This window comes from Chiroxiphia lanceolata, chromosome 1 (genome assembly GCF_009829145.1).
Source record: "Chiroxiphia lanceolata isolate bChiLan1 chromosome 1, bChiLan1.pri, whole genome shotgun sequence".
NCBI lineage: Eukaryota > Metazoa > Chordata > Aves > Passeriformes > Pipridae > Chiroxiphia > Chiroxiphia lanceolata.
In genome coordinates, this window is record NC_045637.1 from 9,725,807 (window position 1) to 9,747,272 (window position 21,466).

At 37.0% G+C, this 21,466-nt stretch overlaps 1 protein-coding gene across 2 annotated transcripts in view; it reads left to right on the forward strand.

Moving 5' to 3' along the window:
* ADCY8 (adenylate cyclase 8) overlaps positions 1-21,466 on the forward strand; it is a 125,374-nt gene that overhangs the window by 43,464 nt on the left and 60,444 nt on the right. For both annotated transcript variants that reach the window (XM_032698171.1, XM_032698162.1), the window contains exons 3-5: positions 5,775-5,905; positions 8,592-8,703; positions 19,267-19,394. In XM_032698171.1, coding sequence (XP_032554062.1) covers positions 5,775-5,905; positions 8,592-8,703; positions 19,267-19,394 — 371 coding nt within the window. The remainder of the gene's footprint in view (positions 1-5,774; positions 5,906-8,591; positions 8,704-19,266; positions 19,395-21,466) is intronic.

Genomic DNA, 21,466 nt, shown 5'->3' on the forward strand with positions numbered 1-21,466 from the left:
CATTGTGCGCTAAGTAAGAACAAAGGAATTTCTCTTTAAAGCTGTTCATCATAATGAGAAGTGCTAATTCCCATTTTCTTGAGTGGCATTTACAATAATTACATCTATCCCAAACATTGCCATGTTTTCAGTAGAAAACAATACCATTTTTATCTACTTCCTTTAAATGTAATAAAATCTCATGTGCTCCAGAAAGGCTAAAACCCACTGCTCTCAATGGTCCCCTTCATATGCTATTAAGTTCAGTGTTTAGGACAACAAAATCTCTGTGGTATTAATTGTAAATGTTGTTAAAGACAAGCTTGATGGTTCTGGAACAATGATTCTTAAAAATCAAGATGAAAACGTGGAACAGTTTCTCTAGAGCCTCTGTCAAGTTAAATATTTCTGGGGTGTGCCCACTCCAATTTTAGACTAGTGTCTGGGGAACAGCCAGCTTGTTTCCCAACCCAAAGATATCCTCCCACAAACATGTATGTGGGTTCACCCATTTGATGGTATGTGTAGAAGAGGAAGAACAGAACCTAAACTGACCCGTCAATCAGGAGGGGCTTTTCATCCCTTGGCAAAGCCAACCCCAGTAAAGATGTTTTAAAACAAAGGAAAATCTGTACCATCTCAGGGGAGCTGGTGCAGGGAGCTTATGCTGACAGCAGACCCTGTAGGGAAACCTTGGGGAATTTGACCTTCCTCTTAGCAATCTCTTGCAGATCCCAAATTGCTTGTTGATATTTTGTGCTTGTTGGTGTTTTGTTCTCTCTGATCAGCCCCAGTGGAAAGGTTTCCAGTTTTTATTCACAAGATGGAGACCTGGTGCCTGCACACCACAGCGAAGATGTTCGACAAAGAATGACTCTTGCAGATGCATAAAACAAAAAAATGAGCCTTAGAGACAGTATCAATATTATATTACAGTTGTGGGACTTTAAATAGATGTATGTGACTCATGAAGTTCATTTACTTTATCACTTCAGGATTTATCTCACTGTTCCTAAATTTTCCTGTAGGGGTAGATTGGGTAGGAGTCAGCTCCATGTTTAGACGCCTCCTAAACTAGGTGACTACACACTCTACACCTATGAGGTCCTACTACCATCAGCTGAGATCTAGTCAATGCAGACAACAGAACCCAGAGAGACCTGTAGTGACACCAAAGGAGTCATCTACATATGATCTGTTGAGTATCTCTCCAGATTCATTGAATAAAATGGAACTTTGGGCATACCTACACTGTAGTCGCCAAAAATCAGGTGTCTGAATTCAGACCTGAATCCTACCATCAGTTTGTTACATATAGCGATTTCTACTGGTCTTTATTCTTTACCTTGGTTATTCTTCAGGTTAAAGGCTCTTTTTTCATTTATTTACTCTAAACTCTGACTGCTCCATCTTAAAGACTAGGGTTGATTCATGTCACGAATGGTTAAATGGTTATTAGGATAATAGTTCACCAGCTCTTTTCTGGCATCCCTTTGTTGCTATCTTCCTTCTTCTCTGTCTTTTCTCTTGAACAAATATATCTCCATTTCTTTTGAAACTACCTACTGCTACTGCTGTTCACCCTTGAACCACTTAGCCCATTGCTCAACTAGCAAGCTTTCAATAGAACTGGGTAACGTAGTTTCTCTCACCCTGGAGTTCATGACACTTCTTTATTCTTCTCTGAAATAGAGAAAATATTTTTTCTCATGCCTTCCCCTCCAGCTCTGACAATGCCTTCCAGGAGAGATTGACTAGAAATGTGAGGACTCTTTGATCGTGCAAATAGTAAGATACAGAAGATTATAAAAAAAAAAATGCAGTTTTTTTTTCTCTGGGATTTGCTACTACTCTTTTACACATGATCCCCACTCGTTTGTGCTGTTCTTTCATGCCACAGTATCTAAATCTGTGAAATGGGAACAATAATATTTAATGAGTTTAAAGGGGAGTTATGTGGCAAGGATCGTTATATAAAGGGAACAGTGACCTGACTCTCATTCTTTAGTAACCAAAAATATTTTTTAACTGCTGGATTGAAGCAAAGTAATGTGAAAGGCCTGTGAAGAGGGACATATCTTGGTCCACAAAACACTAGCATCAGCTGCAGGAAAAGAGAGGATGGAAGTGATCCACACTAGAGTCCATCTCTCAGCTTCCAATTTGAGGAAGGGTCCTGGTTCAGTATCCCCATCACCTCGTCAGTGTGATGTGGTGTAAGAGCAGCTTGGGACAGCAAGAGACTGCTGATGCCCACAGAGGGAAAAATTTTCTGTCCTTTGAATGTTTCAGAACCAAATAATTGATTGGTGGCTGAAGAACCATATCAAAATATATATAGACACACTCACACATACACAGTTAAATGTTATTTTTCTTGTAGTGCTCCTCCACAGCATGACACAGATAATGCAGAATAGTGACATGAGCTGTGTATGCACCTTTACTTGTGGTCCAGTGAGGGCTCATCACATGTTGCAGCGCTAATGGAGGAGGGCTGCTGCAGGGGTATACTAATTAACCTCAGTTTTATGGGTCATTGCCAGATCTTATGTGCAGACAAGAACGTTTTACTTACCTTAATGAGTAGCATGAAGGTTAGGCTATCAAATGTGCTGGGCACATTTTTCTTGGCTTAGTGAACATGTGTCAAGTCAACTATGTTTTATTTTAAATAAACGTTCTAGAGGCATTGCTTAATACCTTCTTAAGTGAATGCAAATAAGGAACAGAAGATTTTCGTACATTTTCGTACAAAAAAAAGAACATTCTCCATTTAAACCATATATTTATGAAGAAATTACCTTTTTTATGTTCTCTTATCACAGATTTCAAAAACAGTTCAGTAATAACCATGATTTCTGTTTGCTTTCTTTTAACTCCTTTTCATTTTGAATTTGTTTTCCTATTTGTCTTCTTACGTGGATAAGGTAGGAAATAACATATTGCTTTTTACAGTGAAAAAAATTTATATTATTCTGTATGTATCTTCACAAGAAGTCATAAAACACTTTAATCATACAACTCCCTGAAAGACTGATCTGATTTGTTCAGAGGGTGGATTTATTATATGGTCATATTGAGCTATGTATCTTCATAGTGAAGGAATATATAGCCTAAGTGCCTTCTCTTATAGGAGGTTTAAGGACGAAAAATATAAAAAATATTTCTGGTTTATAGAATATCAATCAGCAGCTCTTCCCAAACATGCCATCTTCAGATGCCATGGGACATTTGCTTATGAGTGAAGCTACCTCAGGGCGAGATGTTTCTGTGAAAACTTGCTTTTGCAGGAGTATAAAGGACCTCCTGAGGGACTGGTTTTCTTCTTGCTATCGCCAGCGTCCAGTGTTTACACATCAGAAGAGTATAGGATAGAGGAATTCCCAGGTGGAAAGGGCCGAAGAAAGTCAAGACAATGCAGATATGCTAAAATTAACACCACCTTGTATGACAAAAAGGAAAATCTGAGTTGGGCTTTTTAGCAGAATAAAGGATGAGCTCCCTGTGTTATAGCTCACCACCTGCTCTGTGTCAGCCATTGCTGCCTCAGATTACTTTTTGTCTCTCCCTCCCAAAGACAACACTTGATTTAGTAAAGGTTTCTAGAACAAGTGTATTAAAGATCAGTAGATTCTCAGATTTCTCATCTTCTGTGTTAGCCTGTTATGCAGGCAGGAGCACAGGAGAAAGCCACCATCTCAGAATGAAGCTTAATACACCTCTGCTCCAGTTAAGCAATTAGCAGCATATGTTTTCTCTTCTTAAGCAAATGCACAGTTCACCTCAGCTGGGGCTGCCATCTAGACAAATGGAGGTGTTTATCCACAATGTGTTTCCATTGTAGCTGAGGATTGTTTACTAACTACTGACTAAGACCACTCAGAGTGGAAATTCTTCATGAGCTACACTGTAAAAATTGTGAGTTAGGAATTATATCACCTCCTATGAATCCTAGGGAAACATTCCTTCATTTTTTTCAGATGTTTCATGTATGGTTACATTTCATCCATGAAATTGAATCCTGCTGGCATAAAAATCATTATTTTCATGATTGTTTTGCATATTTCTCTCATTCCACCCATCATCCCTCTTTGATCTGTCTTGTTCTCTCTGACCAACTTTTTACCCTCAAGAAGGGACATAACCCACAGCCTGGATAAGATGAGGGTTTTTTATATACCTCTTAGGATCAAGTTGCCCCACAAAAAACTCAACATCAGTTTCTCTGACAGCAAGGAGAGGAGAGAAGGGGAGGGGAGAGAAGAGGAGGGTAGGGAAGAGTGTTATCCAAACACATCTTGAACTCTGTCAGTCTTGGTGCTGTGACCACTTCCTTGGGGAGCCTATTGTAGTGTTCAACTACCCTCTGGCTGAAAAAAGTTATCCTAATATCCAACCTAAACCTCCCCTGACACAGCTTCATGCCCTTCCCTATAAGTGCATTCTCCACAGTGGTATTACTAAACTGCTTTGAAAACACAGGAAGATATTCACACTGCACTGTATTTCCTCTGTTGGCATTACCTGGGAGAACTTTACTCATCTGTGTCATCTGCAGTTTCCGTATGTGTCTGATTTGGAGGTTCATGTCTGGCTTTCCCTAGACATATGCTATTCCCTGAAATGTCGCCTGAAATTTGGTGATAAGCAGCTTACAGAACTTATGTTCTCTTCTTTAGTTCACTAAGATTTCACTATTTGCAATTCTGTAAAGTAAAAGAACCAGTTTGGCAAAAAACTGTTGGCTTTGCCTCAGAGTAATTTGGGGTGATATGTTCCAATACTGGACGAATCTGGCTAATAAAAAGAAAAAAAAAAGAGACTGAGGGTGAGGGGACATAATCACAATATTTTAGTACAAAAAGATTATTACAGAGAAGGCAGCAATCAATAATTATCCATAGCCACTTTGAAAGGATTAAAAGAAAGCTTAATTTGCGGAGAAACAGATTTGGGTTGGATACTTGCAAAATCTGTCAATGCCGTAAACTGATGAGCTACTGAAACAGGGACATTCTAAAATCTCTCAGACAGTGATCTAGGGTTTTCATGAAAGACTGATTATCTTCTGAGGGCTTTTCTGGCTCTGCTTACATATGGTTAGTTAGAGCATGGTACTAATAACACCAAGGTCACGGATTAAATCCCTATACAGACCGTTCACCTAAGAGTTGAATGATCTTTGTGGGTCCCTTCCAATTCAGAATATTCTTTGAAATTCTGTGGAAGTTCTGTGGTTAGCTGTAATATGACAGGGGCTGGAAAACAGCACTTGTGTTTATATGTATACATCTCCTTATACACTAATATTAGAAGTACATGTACATTATTATGCACAGATGTACTGTGTTTGCACACTAATAATAAACTAATATACACGGATACTCTATTAATCATTAAAGATATACATTATAAGTAAGCATGTGCATGTATATAATCACTTATCACTTCAACTTGTCTCAAATGTTACTCTTTCTGAGCGTTTCTGAGACACAAACAAAACTCATCAGAAATGCTTAATATGTTCTCCAGTCTTCCTAGCAGAGAGGGCCAGTTTGAGTGGCTTCAGTTGAACTCATTTGCATTCTTCTTTATCTAAACCAGTCAGTCCAGAGACATGCTAGACTCTGGACTAGGTTGGTTGGTTGGTTGGTAACCTATCACAAGGTCTGATACAGAAGTTTTAGAGAAGAGGGTAACACTCTAAATAACCAGCTATCCAGCTCTAAACAGGGCACTGTGAAGTACCAGTTCAGACTGATACTGACCCTTTGCTTTCCTCTTTGTTTTAGGAACGGCTGGTGCTCTCTGTCTTACCACGGTTTGTAGTCCTGGAAATGATTAATGATATGACCAATGTAGAGGATGAACATTTGCAACACCAGTTTCATAAGATCTACATTCATCGCTATGAGAACGTCAGGTGGGTGGAGCAGCCTGTCTTTAGTGTTTAAGGTCTCAGATGCTGCTAAATGACTTGTTTGAGAGTTTCCTTTCTGTTGCTTCATTAATTAATAAATTAGAAAATTAGGGTACCCTTGTTCAATCCCTGAGCAGAGAAGCATTTTGGGGCCTTATTTTACTCATCAGGATGGATGGATGCCATTGCCATAGAAAGATCCGTTTGAACTGAACTCTGAGTGTGGACCATTTGGGTCTTTTTTTTTTCCTTCACTTTTTTACCCTTGCTGTTCAGGATTGCACAGCAAGTGAATCCCTGCTTACATGTGGACACATATTCTGCCACATCCTATTGGTTCACCTCACACACTGAAACATGAGATGGAGACTTGTAAGATGCTCTCAAAAATGATTCCTCTGTTTAGTAGCCATTTTTATTTAATCAGTTTTATTATTATTTTCCTAATCCTATTTCTTTATTCCGCTCTCTAAATTTTGCCTTTCCTGGAGTTAGTTAGCAGGAAGGTGATTCTACCCATGAGCTGCTACTCAAGGTAATAAGCCCTAATTGTACATTTACACCAGAATAATTATGACAGTACAGAATCTTGATTTTATTGTGGTTCCTGACCACTAGAATACTTTGCTAACATGTTTCATAGGTTTGTCCCAAACCACAGAAACAAATGATAGAGTGAGCAGCATTGAAATTATCATTGAAGGAAGCGAAAAATAACATTCTCGGATATGTTGGGAGATAATTTGCTAGGAAAGAATGTACTTTGCCTTTTGATGAAATCCAAATATAACTTTGCCTGGACAAGTTCAATAAATGTAATTTGTACTTCTGCAAAGGAGTAAATTGATTATCTACTTCTTCTGTGGCCATGCAGTAGCTCAGATATATTATTTTATTCTATTAAATCTGCTTGAAAGGATCAAGGACCCTCAAAAAAGTTTGAGTTGCACTAAATTAAAAAGTCTTCCATCAATCTTTTTCATTGCCAAGGTAAATATTGCTGTAGAAGAATAAAAATAGGGAGACGATAGCCCTTTTTTTGAATGGAAAAGGGTTATAGTGAGAGATAAAAAGTCAAAATATATTTTATACTTGAAAGAGATTGAAAATTAAGATTCTGCAGACTTTACAGTACAGGCACTTTTTGGCTTCTATGCACACTGCCAGAAGCTAGATCTTTTTAAAATTAGGTTTAACCTTATTTCTTTCCTAAATGTTAAACACTGAATACTACCTAAACCTATATGACTCCTTCAAATTAGTATCCAGTTAGAAACTTTTGTTGTTTTGATAATTAAAAGTGTAGAAAATAGCATTTTAAAAATCTTATTTTTATAAATCCTGCCTATTATTACTATTCATTCCTTTTCTTGGTACTTTACCTTTTAATTTTACTTTTTCTCACTGGTAAAAATCTTACCAAGTTTGTGAGCCTCTTGTTTAATCATCGCCCAAATCCTTACCAGCCCATACCTTTGAAGATGATTTGTACTATCGGTATTCAACCTGATCATTACTGTATTTATTATTGTGTACATTAGTAATTCTCACACAAATTGTATCTTGTTCAACACAAGCCTTCAGCTAAAGTGAAACAAAATCTTCAGCTACTCAAATTGTAACACGAGTTATTCCTTGACTTTCAAGTGCTAACAAGATTCATTTGTGTTATTACCAGTTTGTACCAGAAAGATATGTGACTTTTTGAACATCACTACTTTTTAAAATAGACAACACTTTTTTCATCTAATAAGTACTGAGCTATTACATGCTTTGGCCTGGGTGACAACCTGCACATCACAGACTTTGTGTGTATGTGTGTGTTTCTCTATATTCGTATGTGGTCATTGTAGGCACAGTGAACAGCTGAAAGACTAGAAAATTCACTGGATGTTAAAATATAGGATAAAACTCTGTTTGCAACTAGCTCGTTATCTTAGATTCCACCACAACTTCAGGCACACAATTTGATACACCCAATGTCAAAGTGTGATCTCACTGGACTCCCTGTAAAGTAAATAAAATGAAAAAGGAATTATTCAATTAAAGACTCATACCCTAAAAAGAGAACACTATACTTCTGACTCAGGAACTTCTGTCAAATGTCTAAAATTGATGCAATAAAACTGACCTGAACCTGGTATATATCAAGACTGTCATTAATCTGTCTGTAGTCTTAGGATTTGAGTCTTATACAGCACGCAGATTAAAAAAAGCCTGAAAATCACAGTAAAATGAAATTGCTGAAATCAAACCTGCTGTAAAAAAACAGCTATACATAAACCCACCCTCAAAGAACACTGTCAGATACTAATAGACTTGTGAGTGTCAAGTCTATCTGTTTTATACAGCCCTCTATATTAAGGGTACACCATACCTCAGGCTTCTCATTAATAAAAGGGAACAGCTGTACTTATTAAAGCTTAAATATATTTTCCTGAATTTTTTGAAAATCTAGAATTTTATGAATTCCATTTTGGGTAAAACTCTTGCTTAGTAGTATTTGTTTAATCCCTTCAATATTTGTATTCAGTACTCCTGAATCTCCAGAACTCTAGAGCAAAAGTAGCATGACTTCAAAACTAGTAAAATGAGCCTTCCACAGTAAATTACTAGGAGGTAACTTAGGACATTCAGACATCAAAGGAAATAGACTGCAATATTAATATTTTTTTTCTTTTTTTTATAGCATTCTTTTTGCAGATGTCAAAGGGTTCACCAACCTTTCCACAACTCTATCAGCCCAGGAGCTGGTCCGAATGCTGAATGAACTCTTTGCCAGATTTGATCGACTAGCACACGTGAGTTAAACACAGTGTATTTGGAAAAAGACAAAATTAGTTCTGTATTTGGGAAATACCCTCTGATCACTTTGAACAATAATCATCCAGATTTTCCCCATAGGGATTTTGTACAACCATTGAGGTTGGAAGACACTGAGAAATTTCATCAAAAGTGATGAGTTCTGATAGCAAGTGAAAACTGAGGTAGTCAGCAGAACTTTGTGCTTCTGTGGTGCTGGACCAAGAATAGTATAAAAGCAGATCACCTATCACAATATCTAAGAAAGTTTTATATTTCTGATCCTTGCCGGAAAATTTTTGTTGTCTTTTTTTTTTTTTTTTTAGACCATAGTTTCATTTTGTCTTTTCTTCTGAGGACTGAGGAAGGTTAAGGTCATGTAATCACTCCCCACAATCATTGTAATGGTTAGTTACTAGCAGGGTTTACAATCTTTAGGTTGGATTCTGTCTAACTCAACAATGAAATTAATTAAACACAGCAGGGGAAATTATTACATCAGGCAAATTAGTCGCTACTTAATTAGCACTGACCAGGAAAAAAAACAGAGCACAAAAATACAAGCAGATCACATGCTCAGTTTTGCTAAGCTAGCATCTTTTATTCTTTTTCGAGTTTCTTTGGTCAAAATTTCATTTAATGAGACTATCTTTAGGTTTCAACATCTGAGCTGACTAATAAGGTTATCAAGTGGAGGCAATGAGGTACATTCAATAGAGTTTATCCTATAATTTATCCAACCAAATGTTCCGACCTACTGTGGGAAAGCATGAACTTCATTCTGAACATCATAGACCATGTTATCTATTTACTCTCAAGGTAGTCCATGGTGACTTGGTCTAATGTACAGATCTACACCCCTCACTGATTTTTATATATTTCTAGTTCAGGGTTATGGGATATTTGTACACGAATTGCATGGGCATCAGTGAGAACCTTGAGGTTTTCTCTTAGCTTACAAATCAAAATCAAAGAAGGCAAGACTTCCATAATTATTCAGAGTTCTTTAGAGTCAACTATTTTTATATAAAATAGCAAAGTATTTTCTTATGTACAGAGTGATGCCATAACCCATTGCCTGGGTACTGGTAAATTGGTAAATGCAACTTACTATGTTTGCTTTGCAAACAAAAACCTCTCATCAATTTTGATCTACACTGAAAACCAAGCATGGTGAAAGAATTACCTCAGTCTTGTCTTTTAGAAACCTCATAGGGGTAATGTCTGCTTTTGTGTGGCTTGACAAAAATAGCTACTTTAACTGAAGAAATATATTGTACACCAAATTAAATGTATGTATGTCACAGAAGTATTTTAGGAAGAATGTGTACATAAAATGTTTTATCGCCTTGCTTCACAATTCAGTTTTGGCTGGCATTCATGATCATTAACTATATTTTGTAATCGTTCCATAATCTATATTTAACCAATACAGATTATGTATAGAAAGACTAGATCCAATAAAGGATTTAAGAATAAGGAAGGCATTTACACCTAAAAGTCTAATCCAGAGAATCTACCCTCACTTGCCACTTGGTATTTTTAATTATATGGGAACGCCCCAGTCCCTAAATTCAAGAGTCTAGGCTCCTTCATGCATTTGCTTTTGTAGTTTGGGAATTTGCTTTTTTCTTCTACACATCCTTGATTAGACTAATCCACTGGTCTAGAACAATCCTCTGAAAAAGTGGAAGACACAGGTAAGAATCACTGCAGAAATTGAACAGATTTGACAACAGAGATTAGAATGATCTGACCAGAACTAATTAAAATTTAGAAAAAAGAAAGGCATTTTGATTGTGTTCCTCTTATGTGACTTCTGAGACCTGGATGTCATGACAACTGTCTGATATCCCGACAAAAGTGATGCTCAACAGAGAGGAGCCTCTCTTGGTTCCCTAGAGAGGTTTTTGGTGTTTCTGTCCAACCCAAGGAGATGAATTCTCCCTCTTCACTTTATAGGAAACCAAGACTCTTCACTGGACTCTTATGGAGGGGGCCAACTGCCTAAAATAAAAGTGTCTAAAACTTGTATTGAACTTAACCTTTGCCTTTTTTGGAAATGGACGCTGACTGGTTCTTGTCCCAGTTTTTAAGGACTTATGAATTACACAGACATATCAACCTACCCAACTGATATTGTATGAAGCTTTCACACCTGACAAAGGTGTATCTTTTGGAAAAATTCCTAGTCTTCATCTGAAGGTACCAGAAAATGGAGAAATACTTGTGTATCTTGATAGTCTCTTCCAGTGCCTTAAGACTCACACTGTTAATTCAGCATAGCTTGTTTCCTATTTGATTTTTTTCTGACTTTGAATTACATCCACTGATTCTTGCTATGACCCATTATTCCCAGACAAAAGAACAATCTTGTAGCTACTGACTTTCTCGGAGAATACATTTGCATGCTTTGATCAAGGTGCCTCTTACATTTCCTTTTGATAAAAGAAACAGACCAAGCTCATAGTGAGGTTTTTTACTCCGTAAGATTTATTACTTCAAATAGTTTTGGGGACTGCTTTTCAACAACACCTCCACTTTTCCTGAATCCCTTTTAAAGCACTGAAAACAGTGTTCTGGACTAACCTCCACTAGCATGATGGAGGCAGATCAACACCATTACTCCTATTCTCTTGTTCTTTGATCATTGTCCAAATATCATGCTTCTGAGCATACAATAATAACATTTTTGTACTGAAAAATATTATTTTTGGGTTTTATGTCTTTGCTGTCATGTTGTGACCCTGATGTCTGCATTGTAATCGTTCATTTTATTTGTCTTATCCCTTTTGCAAATGTTACTAGCAAAGGTTTCTTACTTGCCTGTAAATCCTTGACAGGCCTTTTGGAAAGTGGCCCTTTCAAGACCTCCCAAGAAGGATCTTCCTGTAAGGAGGATTACACATCTAGGTTTCAGATCTATCACTTAACTGCTTCTTAATCAGCTTAACTAGGGTTATCAAAACTCTTTCAAATAGACACTGTTACTCAGACTCTTGGGTTTTGCTAAGAATTACCATCAAAGCAAAGAGGTCAATTGCTGAAGGCTTGAGGCAGTTTCTTTAGATTTTAAGGAAAATCCTTATAAATCCCTATTTACTTCTAAATAAAAGTATTATTTTATAATACCATATAAAGGATTGTTGGATCTTCTCTAATGTCTTATATAAATCATATAATATTAAAGAAGACACTATTTCACAGCTTGGTGATGAATGTAATTTGGCTTAGTTTCTTGTTTCTCTTATTAAGCCTTATTAAGCAATGCAGAAGGAATGAGAGCTCTGAGATATTTTTTTTTTATCTTCTCTAGGTTACAAGAAGCATTATGGCATATGTCAATGCATATAATTAATAAAAATCTGTAATATCTGTATTATTACCACAGAACACTTTGAATAAAAGTTCAATATTTCCTATAAGAAAAAAATGCAATAATATGTTATGTACATCTACTTCCCCTTTCTAATCACTTTATGATATTTGTAAAAGATTTACAGTTATTAAAGAGAAAAGTGACATTTAGATAGGAAGAGAAATAAGTTGGCATAAAACAGAACTGAAGAAAACATTTCCTTATATATTCATCTACTGAAAGGGCTAAACAGAAACTTAATTAATATTAATACTTTCCTTAGGCAGAAATTCTGAGGAGAGAAGGAAAACAAGATGACATTCAGTAAGACACTTAATCCTAAAAAAGGTCCTGTTTTGATGAAATAATAGGGTTTTTTATGTTTGTTTTTCCTCTGCCTTCTCTGCAGTGCTAGATGTCAGCCAATATTATGTTTTAAATTTTCATATTTCTAAATGCATTTATACTGTGTGTAGATTCAGTTTCAGATATGACAAAGAGGAAAGACTAAAAGCCTAAATAAATGAGTTTATTAAAGAAGTGATGATTCTGTTTTGTTTGGTTTTTTTTCTAAGAGAAGTGTCCTTTTTCTGTAACCTTGATTATATTTTCTCCTGTGATGTTGCAGAGAAGCTGCCAAAAAATCATCCAACAGTGTATTACCAATTTTACTTGTGCCTAGTATTTCCAGGGGTGAAAACCAACCTAACTACAATCAACCTAACTCCACAACAATGCATCAGCCTATAGCCCCAGTACAATACCTTCACCTGCTGGTATCAGGAAGGGACGACTGGCGGCTCTTTTGTTTCCATGACAAAGATACTCCTCTTGAAGTGCTTTATAGTTCCAGGACACATTTCAGCTCTGAGCTGGCAGTGCTTTGTTCTTCAAGCATATAATCTGCAGGAGTCCAGAGACTCCCTAAAAAACACCCTGTCTGTTTAAACATATATGCTGGTAAAAAAAGGTTGTGAATTTCTTCACATGTATATATATATGTGTTGCTGTATCAAGAAGCAGAGTTATACTGGAGTATGAGCATCCATATGTGATATTTAGTTCCTTATATAGACATCATATATATAGAATTCTATTATGGTAAAGGGAGAGAGTGAATATTCTTTTCACAGTGCTTAATTATAGGATGCTTTTCCTCCTAACCAGTGTCAATAATTAATTGTCATTAGACAATTGGTATTAACCAATGAATAAGTAATCCCATTAAACAATGTTCTCACTGAGGTAGTAGTATTTCAGATGGCAAAGAGCCCATCAAAAGACCTGAATAGTCAAATAAAACCCTAGACCACAAAACATTTTATAAGTGATAGTATGTGGGCTTTTTATGAAAAAAAAGTCAGATGAAAATTTAAGTTTTAAAATTTCTCAGTAATTCAGAAACTAAGACTTATGCAAATCCAAACCTAAAAAAAAAAAAAAAGAAAAAACCAAAAAACCAAAAGCCTGACTTTGTGACTAAATTAGGATTTGAACGAAACTTAGGCTTCACAAGTATATTCTCAGAAATTGTCCACCATACCCTTTATCATGGAATCATAGATTAGAAAAGACCTCCAAGATTACTGAGTTCAACCACTTACTTAACACTTCCAGGGCCACTACGAAACCATGTCCCTAAGCACCACACTCATATGTCTTTAAAATACTTCCAGGGTTGATGACTCAATCACTTCCCTGGGCAGCCTGTGCCAGTGCTTGACAACACTTTTGATGAAGAAATTTTCTCTAATAACCAATCTAAATCTCCCCTGGCCATTTCCTCTTGTCCTATCATTTGTTACTTGGGAGAAAAGACCAACCTCCACCTGGCTGCAACCTTCTTTCAGATTGTTGTAGAGAACAGTAAGGTTTCCTCTCAATCTCCATTCCTCCAGGCTAAACACCCCCACCTCCCTCAGCCGCTCCTCATAAGACTTGTGCCCCAGACCCTTCTCCAGCTTTGTTGTCCCTCTCTGGACACACTTCAGAACCTCAGTATCTTTCTTTTCATGAGGGGGCCAAAACTGAACACACGATTTGAGGTGTGGCCTCACCAGTACTGAGTGCAGAGGGACAATCACTGCCCTGGTCCTGCTGGCCACATTATTCCTGATACAGGCCAGGACACCATTTGGCCTTCTTGGCCACCTGGGCACATGCTTGTTCAGATGTTGTTGACCAGTGTACCACATACCTGAAGTAACTAAAGTTTTAGAAACTCCTAAGGGGCAGAATTTCCCTGAAGAATTGCTCTTGCCTTATCTAGAAACAAAGACCTTGAATCTTTCTAACAGGAATTTCCACATCTGAAATCATGGCATAATCTCCTAATTAACATTAGCTGGCAAGGAGAATTCCTCACCAGACACAACAGTCACAGCTGTTTTTCTTCTACAGTATGACAAGGAACAGAAATGTTGGTATAATATATTATAAAACTCACACAGGAACATACCTCAATTCCTTCTGCAGCATGAGAGACCCCAAACCCATATTTTCTGTCAGCCTGGAGGAGTCTTAACCACCTCACCATAGGTTATTCTAAAGAAAAAAAAAACATTCTTTACATGATTTGTTAAAATATGTACAAAGTTTTTAATAGAGGGCCATACCATACTTAAGCATTTCCTAGTTCAGGCAGAGGATGAAAGATTGCCACATTTTTCCCTTTATGTGTATGAAAAATAGAAATAATCCTTGCAACTGGGTGCCAGACCTGGTCCTCATTTTTGCCTATATCACCAGGCTTGAGAACTCCCCTCTATCTGGCTCTCTCAGGGTCCCACCTCTGTTTTCCAAAGTGACAGAGCTGAAATAGAAGGAATTTGGATGGACTTCTCTCTCCTACACACCCTAAACGAGACTGCTGATTAAGAGCTTTGGCCTAGGCCCCATTCATGCTGAGAAAAGCCCTTTATCCAGGTTTCCTTTACCTTTGGCAAATGTTACAGGAACTGAGATATTGTAGACAAAGGCCAAGTCCCTGCCTCCTCCCATTCTGGTTGCCTTTTAAAAGAAGACTTATGTGTATCATCCCTTTGTTCTGTAGTTCAGCCTCAGCGATTTCTTATCTACAGTGTTCTAAATATTTAGCTTAAATATAAAAATTGAAAGAAAACTGGACTTTTCTGTGGGTTGTTCACTAGCCTATAATGTTCCCTTCAAAAGTGATTAATTCACCATGGGTAGAATTTAAAAAGTGACACAACTTATAAAACACAATAACTTTTTTCCCCTTGTCAGAAATTTAGCCCAAGGAAACAAGAAATATTAATGAAGTCTCTGACTGTGTCTTTCAGTAACTCGATATTTGAGCAACTCATTTCTGCAGCTCCACCTTATGCCAATTTACTTGGCTTCCTTTCCAGTCACTAGGGGTGTATTTAATAAGCTCAAACATAAATCATTCACCACATACGAGATAATTATTTATGAAAAATATGCATATTTTCTTTTGCTCTAGATTATGGTGAATTGGAAAAAGATTTCTTATCAATTGCCACTGAATTAATCTAGAAATATTATTAAAAATAGTCGAGTGTTTGAGTCTGCTCAGTATTCCCCAGGCAAAAATTCTGATTGGAATTAATCTTGGCAGAATCAGGCCCCTTAATCTTTCACTTACAACAAATGAAAAGCTGCAAGTAAGGGGGGAAAAGAGCCCCTATTTGTGACAAGCTGAGAATTTAATTGATACCTTCAGTAATTGCTATTAATGAATGAGTATGGCAAGGGGTGTGAGGCTGATGGATACTCATGTGAATGTCTGTATAATATCAGCTGTCATTTACGTGCCCAAGGACAGCGTCTGGAATTGCTTGTGAAAAGGGAAACAGGAATAGAATAAATTAAAGAGAAGATGATGATAGACTCACAACAGTGTTTTAACACTGTATTGAAAAATATTACTTGTATCAATGTTTCTGTGGGCCCATTTTCTCTTATTTAAATAATTTACTCATTTTACAGTTTCTTCATACGTTTGGATTTTTTATTAATTTCCTTTTAATTTCAACTTTACACTCTAAGATACCACTGCAGTGAGATGATTTTAGGAAGTGGGCTTGAGCTCTACAGCATGACAAAAATCTTGATTTCTACTGTTATTATTTTATACCCCTGAAAAGTGGGTAGGGCCTTACAAAACTCAGTCTCCTATTTAAAACTACAGCATGGCTACCCACATTAGCCATGAATCTAACCTTAATGCATTAGTACAACCACTCCAACTAAGCCTCCAGTCTAAATTGTAGATGTGATTAAACTACTGAGTTATTGGAGGGAATCTCAGGAGACTATGAAGTCCTCTGTCAAAGGTAGATGCCATTATCCCCCTGTCCTTCCTGTCAGTTTTTGAATTATCTTTCTCTAGGTGAAATATTTGCAGTGATAAAAAGTCCAGAGTTTACTTCTCAAACAACTATAATGGGAATAATAAGGGAAGAATAAAAAGCATGAGAGCAATTTAGTCAGACCATAACACAGTTCACATTTAAGTGTCACAATAATTTGACTAAGAGGAAAAAAGAAGAAGACAAAGAATCATTTAAAAGCTCCTTGTGGCTTCTTGTGTTAATAGACACACCTTGCCTGACCCCTGGTCCAGTAGGATGTAAATCTTATGTCATGTTCGTTAGTCCTGTGTGGATCTTTCACATACCCAAGTATCTCACCGATACACTGCAAGTTTAGGAACAGACAACTGAACTGAAGCCCAGACAACTGCTTTAGCTGGGAGCTGAATCGGTCCCCAGGCTCCCCTGACTGCACTGCCTGGCTCTCCTCTGACGGTAGTGGCAAGCTTGACTGCTGGCTGGCATATGGACACCTACATACAGTCATCTCTGTTTGGATATCTCACTCCATAGACAACTTCCTGAGCTCTGGCAAATGAGTGAGGTGACATATCATGACAAGAAAAAACAAACAGTCATGTGCAGCTGAACAGATCTCCTGTGTCACACACACACACTTGCACTTGCAGACCCTAATAAGCAAGTCTTGTCATGCTTCAGATTCTTATTTCTTATTCTCGTAAAAAGCACATCTCTGGAATTGTCTACTTTTCTGAATTTCAGACATGCAGCAAGGTGACAGAAGTTTCACCTGTCTTTACTGGGATCAACACTTCAGCCAGTTTAGGCAAGGTATTAAGAACCAAACAACTGAGGGTTTTTTTCTGTTGTAGACTATGTTTTTTAATTGTGCTGAATTAGATTCTCACTCAATAGGTGCTTCCCACAACCTTAGATAAGCAGGTTCTACAAGTACATGATAAATGTTGCATGCAAAAATGTAATTAAAAAACTAAAATATGATAATACTTGAGATATATTGTTCTTCCTTCCTTTCTTCCATTCTTTCTTTCTTTCCTAGAAATTGACTGGTTTTCCCTTTTTTATCATCTATTCTACTATGAAGATATTATTTGTAATGTATATGCAGTGACTGAAGAAAGTGCTGCTTTTTACTTTATTCCACCTCAGTCAAACCAATATGATGTTATAAATTATCCTTTTACTTTGTATATGTAAAAGCAAGAATCACTTAGAATATAAATCACTTGAATGACACTATTAGAAAAGCCAAAGAACTTTAGAATCTGTGGTTTATAGTATCTTTATCTCTTCACATTTTGGCTAACCAGGGAACACAAACTGAAGCTTAAGGAAGCCCACTAACAGTTTGACATGCACTGATTTATGCCATTGAGACCTACCCACTTGTCAATTGACTGTTATGTTTCATAGTTTCAGTCTGTAGCAAAAAAAAAAAAGGTGAAACTCTCTATTTTATGTTTTTTTCCATTGAGGAGGAAATGTGCAAAAAATCCTGTTGTTTTGTTGGATTTTAGGATGTACAATTTCAGTTGCAGCCATATGAAAAATGCCCAGTGTTCACTTGTGTGGGTCTGCAGACGGGCTGAAGAGAAGGGGGCAAGGAAAAAGGAGAGCTACATATGAATTCAGTCTGGAATTTTGTGTGAAACTTGGATAGCAGAGCATTGCACTCTGCAAGACAGCATTGGTATTAGCTGGAGACTTAACCAAAGCTTCAAACACAGTCAGCTCCTACTGATGGTTTAAGGAGATTTCAGGGTGAATCAGCTTACTTTGGCCCTCTGCCCAGAGCAGATTTTACTGTCACTGGAATGCTTAAGGTTTCAGCTGACTTCGGAAAAAGCTTTGGGTTGTAGGTTCCCTGTGCCACTCCAGGATTGCTAAAGACTTGTCTGAGGTTAACTACAAAGCTTCATTCTCCCTAGAATGGGAAAACTTTGAATGGGGCCTGTAGTCCCATTCATTTGGACAATATTCAGTTCCTGGGGCAGAGCCAGCATTCACATATGCTCCTATATCCTACTTAAAATTGTTTTACCAGTATGCTTAATGTATCCCCACTCCTTTGATTACTGTAGTCTCCACCACAGGTTGCCAGAGAGAAGAGAAAAGCTGAAACACATATCATAGGCCAAATTTTGCTGTTTTAGAAATTAAATTCACAATTTGCTCCTAGGGTAAAGGATGTCTCTAGTTGGATGCCAAAGAAACATCCTTTCTCCACAGCATGAGCCTAATGCAAGACACCTTTTTTGAGATCCTTGACATGTAGATACTTGATAAGATCCTATAGCTGTTGGGAATGCTTGAGTGTGACAGTGGAAACATTAGCTGGGCAGGGATTATCAGTGGGAGGAAAGAGGTTTTTCATTTATTTCTAGTGTAAACAGGGGGCAGAAAAGATGCCCTGGAGGAATATAGTCTAAAATGGGTTATTCATTATCTCAGCTGGTGTTTCTGAATCCTTGGCCTAGCTTCCACCTAGCTGTGATGAAACCTTTCTCCTTACCAGCAAGGGCAACTTGTATTAGCATAGAAGAAAAAGCACTATATCTTTTTGTGCTGAAAACGGAAAGATACTTTATTTCAAAAATTATATAAATTACACTTGTATTAGTGACAAACAGGAAACATACAGAAACAAGTTGGTTTCTTTTTGTTTGGTCAGTTTGGGGGTGTTTTTTTGTCTTTTGTTGTTGTTGTTGTTGTTGTTGTTTTGGAGGGGGTTGTTTGTTGGTTTTGTTTTGCTTTGTTTTTGTTTTATTTTAATACAATAATTTTTCTACCACTTTTATATTCACATTAAAATTATAAAATAAAATCACAAATATTTTCTGTCTCTTTCATACATTTATGCTTAGGAACATCATTGTCTCAGAATAAAGATTCTGGGGGACTGTTACTACTGTGTGTCAGGGCTGCCAGAACCTCGCCAGGATCATGCACACTGCTGTGTTGAAATGGGGCTCAGCATGATCAAAACTATCAGGTAATGCTTTTTTTTTCCATTCTTCCCGATTCATTGTTTCTGCCAATGTCCTGAACTTCTTCCCTGAGAATGCTGTTACTAGACAAGTGATTCTAATGTGGCATCAGAAACCTCAGGATTGTCACTGTGAAAAGGGCAGGACTTTTTTGATCTATGTAGTGCATGGGAACAGTTACTGAATTGTTTTATTAACCTGTTCTGCTTTAGAGATGTAACACAATAGCTGTGTGTGCATTGCAAGTGAGAGGTTTCACAGTTCTTGACAGTTCTCATTTTGTACTGTTGTCTTTATCAAGAGGAGTTTGAGGAGGAGGAATTGCTTCCTACAATCCCCTTAATAAAATTAAACAACAATATAAAAACAAAATAGACAGCTGTGACTATCCTTTAGCCTGGAAACTAACTCATAGACAAACTCATAAGCACTGAGATTTGCCAGATGAGCAAATTTTACCTGTTAAATTAGGTTGGTGCTTAAATCCACAAGCACTGGAAGTGTTTTAATTAAGGGATGTGTTCTCATCATGTAAATATAATTATGTTGCTGATAGATTATTGTATTTTGATGTAATTATACTTAATAATAACCATGTTTCAGCAGTCCATGTGTAGAGCTTGTCCAGTGAGTTACCGTGACAGTGGCTGACATCTAATGCTCCGAGAAAGGTTTTCTCCATCTCTTTAATCCTTGTAATTTTTTATTGGCGTAACATGTCAAAGTTCTTGAGTTTCTCATATCCAAATAATTTTTCATTCGCTGTTTTTTTATAAAACAGTGTAGCCTAACACAAGTATTCTCTTCTTTCTGTGGGTATATTGCTGTCCAATCTCTTTATCTGCTTCTTTTCCAGACTGCTTTGCCCCTTTAATCTGAATCTGTCTTATGACATACATCAGACAGTTAATGCATACTGCAGCTACATTACTGAGCTCTTAATAGAGAAAGAATTTTACAAAAATTAATTAATGGAAAAATCTAACTGAATAATGGTTATGCAACAATGATATCTAAGAAGGCTGGATTCAATTATCACAGACTAAATATTGCACAAAGTAATCAATATTTTGCTTCTGGAATCCCCACAGTGAAAGTGAAACGAATTAGAGAACACAGTGATGAGAAAAAATGTACCGGCACTGTTAAAATTTCTTGGAGACACATATCAAAACTTTTGTATTTGCTTGGTAATACCACCTGCAACCAACCCATTGTAAGTCCTTTTCCTTCTAAGACATTAAATTTCTCTGAATCTCCTTACACATGCGCAATGAAGTCTATAACATCTCGTGCCCTTTCATGAACCAGGTCATGAGGGCAGTAATCCAGTAGAAATGATGGTCTATTTTTAGTATCTTAAATGACAGCTATAGTCAGTCGGAGCCATGAAACCAAAGTCCATTGGGCCTTGGGTCGTCCATCCCAGACTAATTCAGTTCAGATCTCCTCCAATTTGTTTGATAATCCCAGTGTGTGAATTTCTGTCTATTCAATGAGCATGATTCTTTCCCCAGGCTTCTGTTCAGAGTATAGGAGTCCTATGTTACTGATCCTAATATGTGCTTATATAGTTGACAGGGAGGACCATCCTACCATGGAATATTAGAAATACTTAAGTCCACGTTTCTGAGAGAATTTAGAATTATCTACAGTCTATTATTTAGAATTAAAGAAGTAAATGTCTTTCTTAGTTAAGATGAAAAAAATCCTCTTTAGAAAACTGAGCTTTTATGATATTCGTCCCTATAGAATTTTATCGTATTTAAAACCTGCTGGAAATGACATTTTGATGATTATAAAATTTTTTATCTTCATCTGAACTTTTTACAAAATAAATATTTTGTATGTCTAAAATAATAGGGAGACAATTCAAGATATGAGAAACCACTCTTCAGATTCAACAGCTACATTGAACTCATAAAGACAAACATTTCTCTCCACTGACAACAGGTAGTTGATAACGTTGTAGTCATCAGTACTAACACTTCTGGTGAGGCAGTGCCCAAAAAACCTAAGACCTTGAGGTATCATTGCCAAATATTCCTTCCAGTCTCCTTGATGACTTCACGGTCAA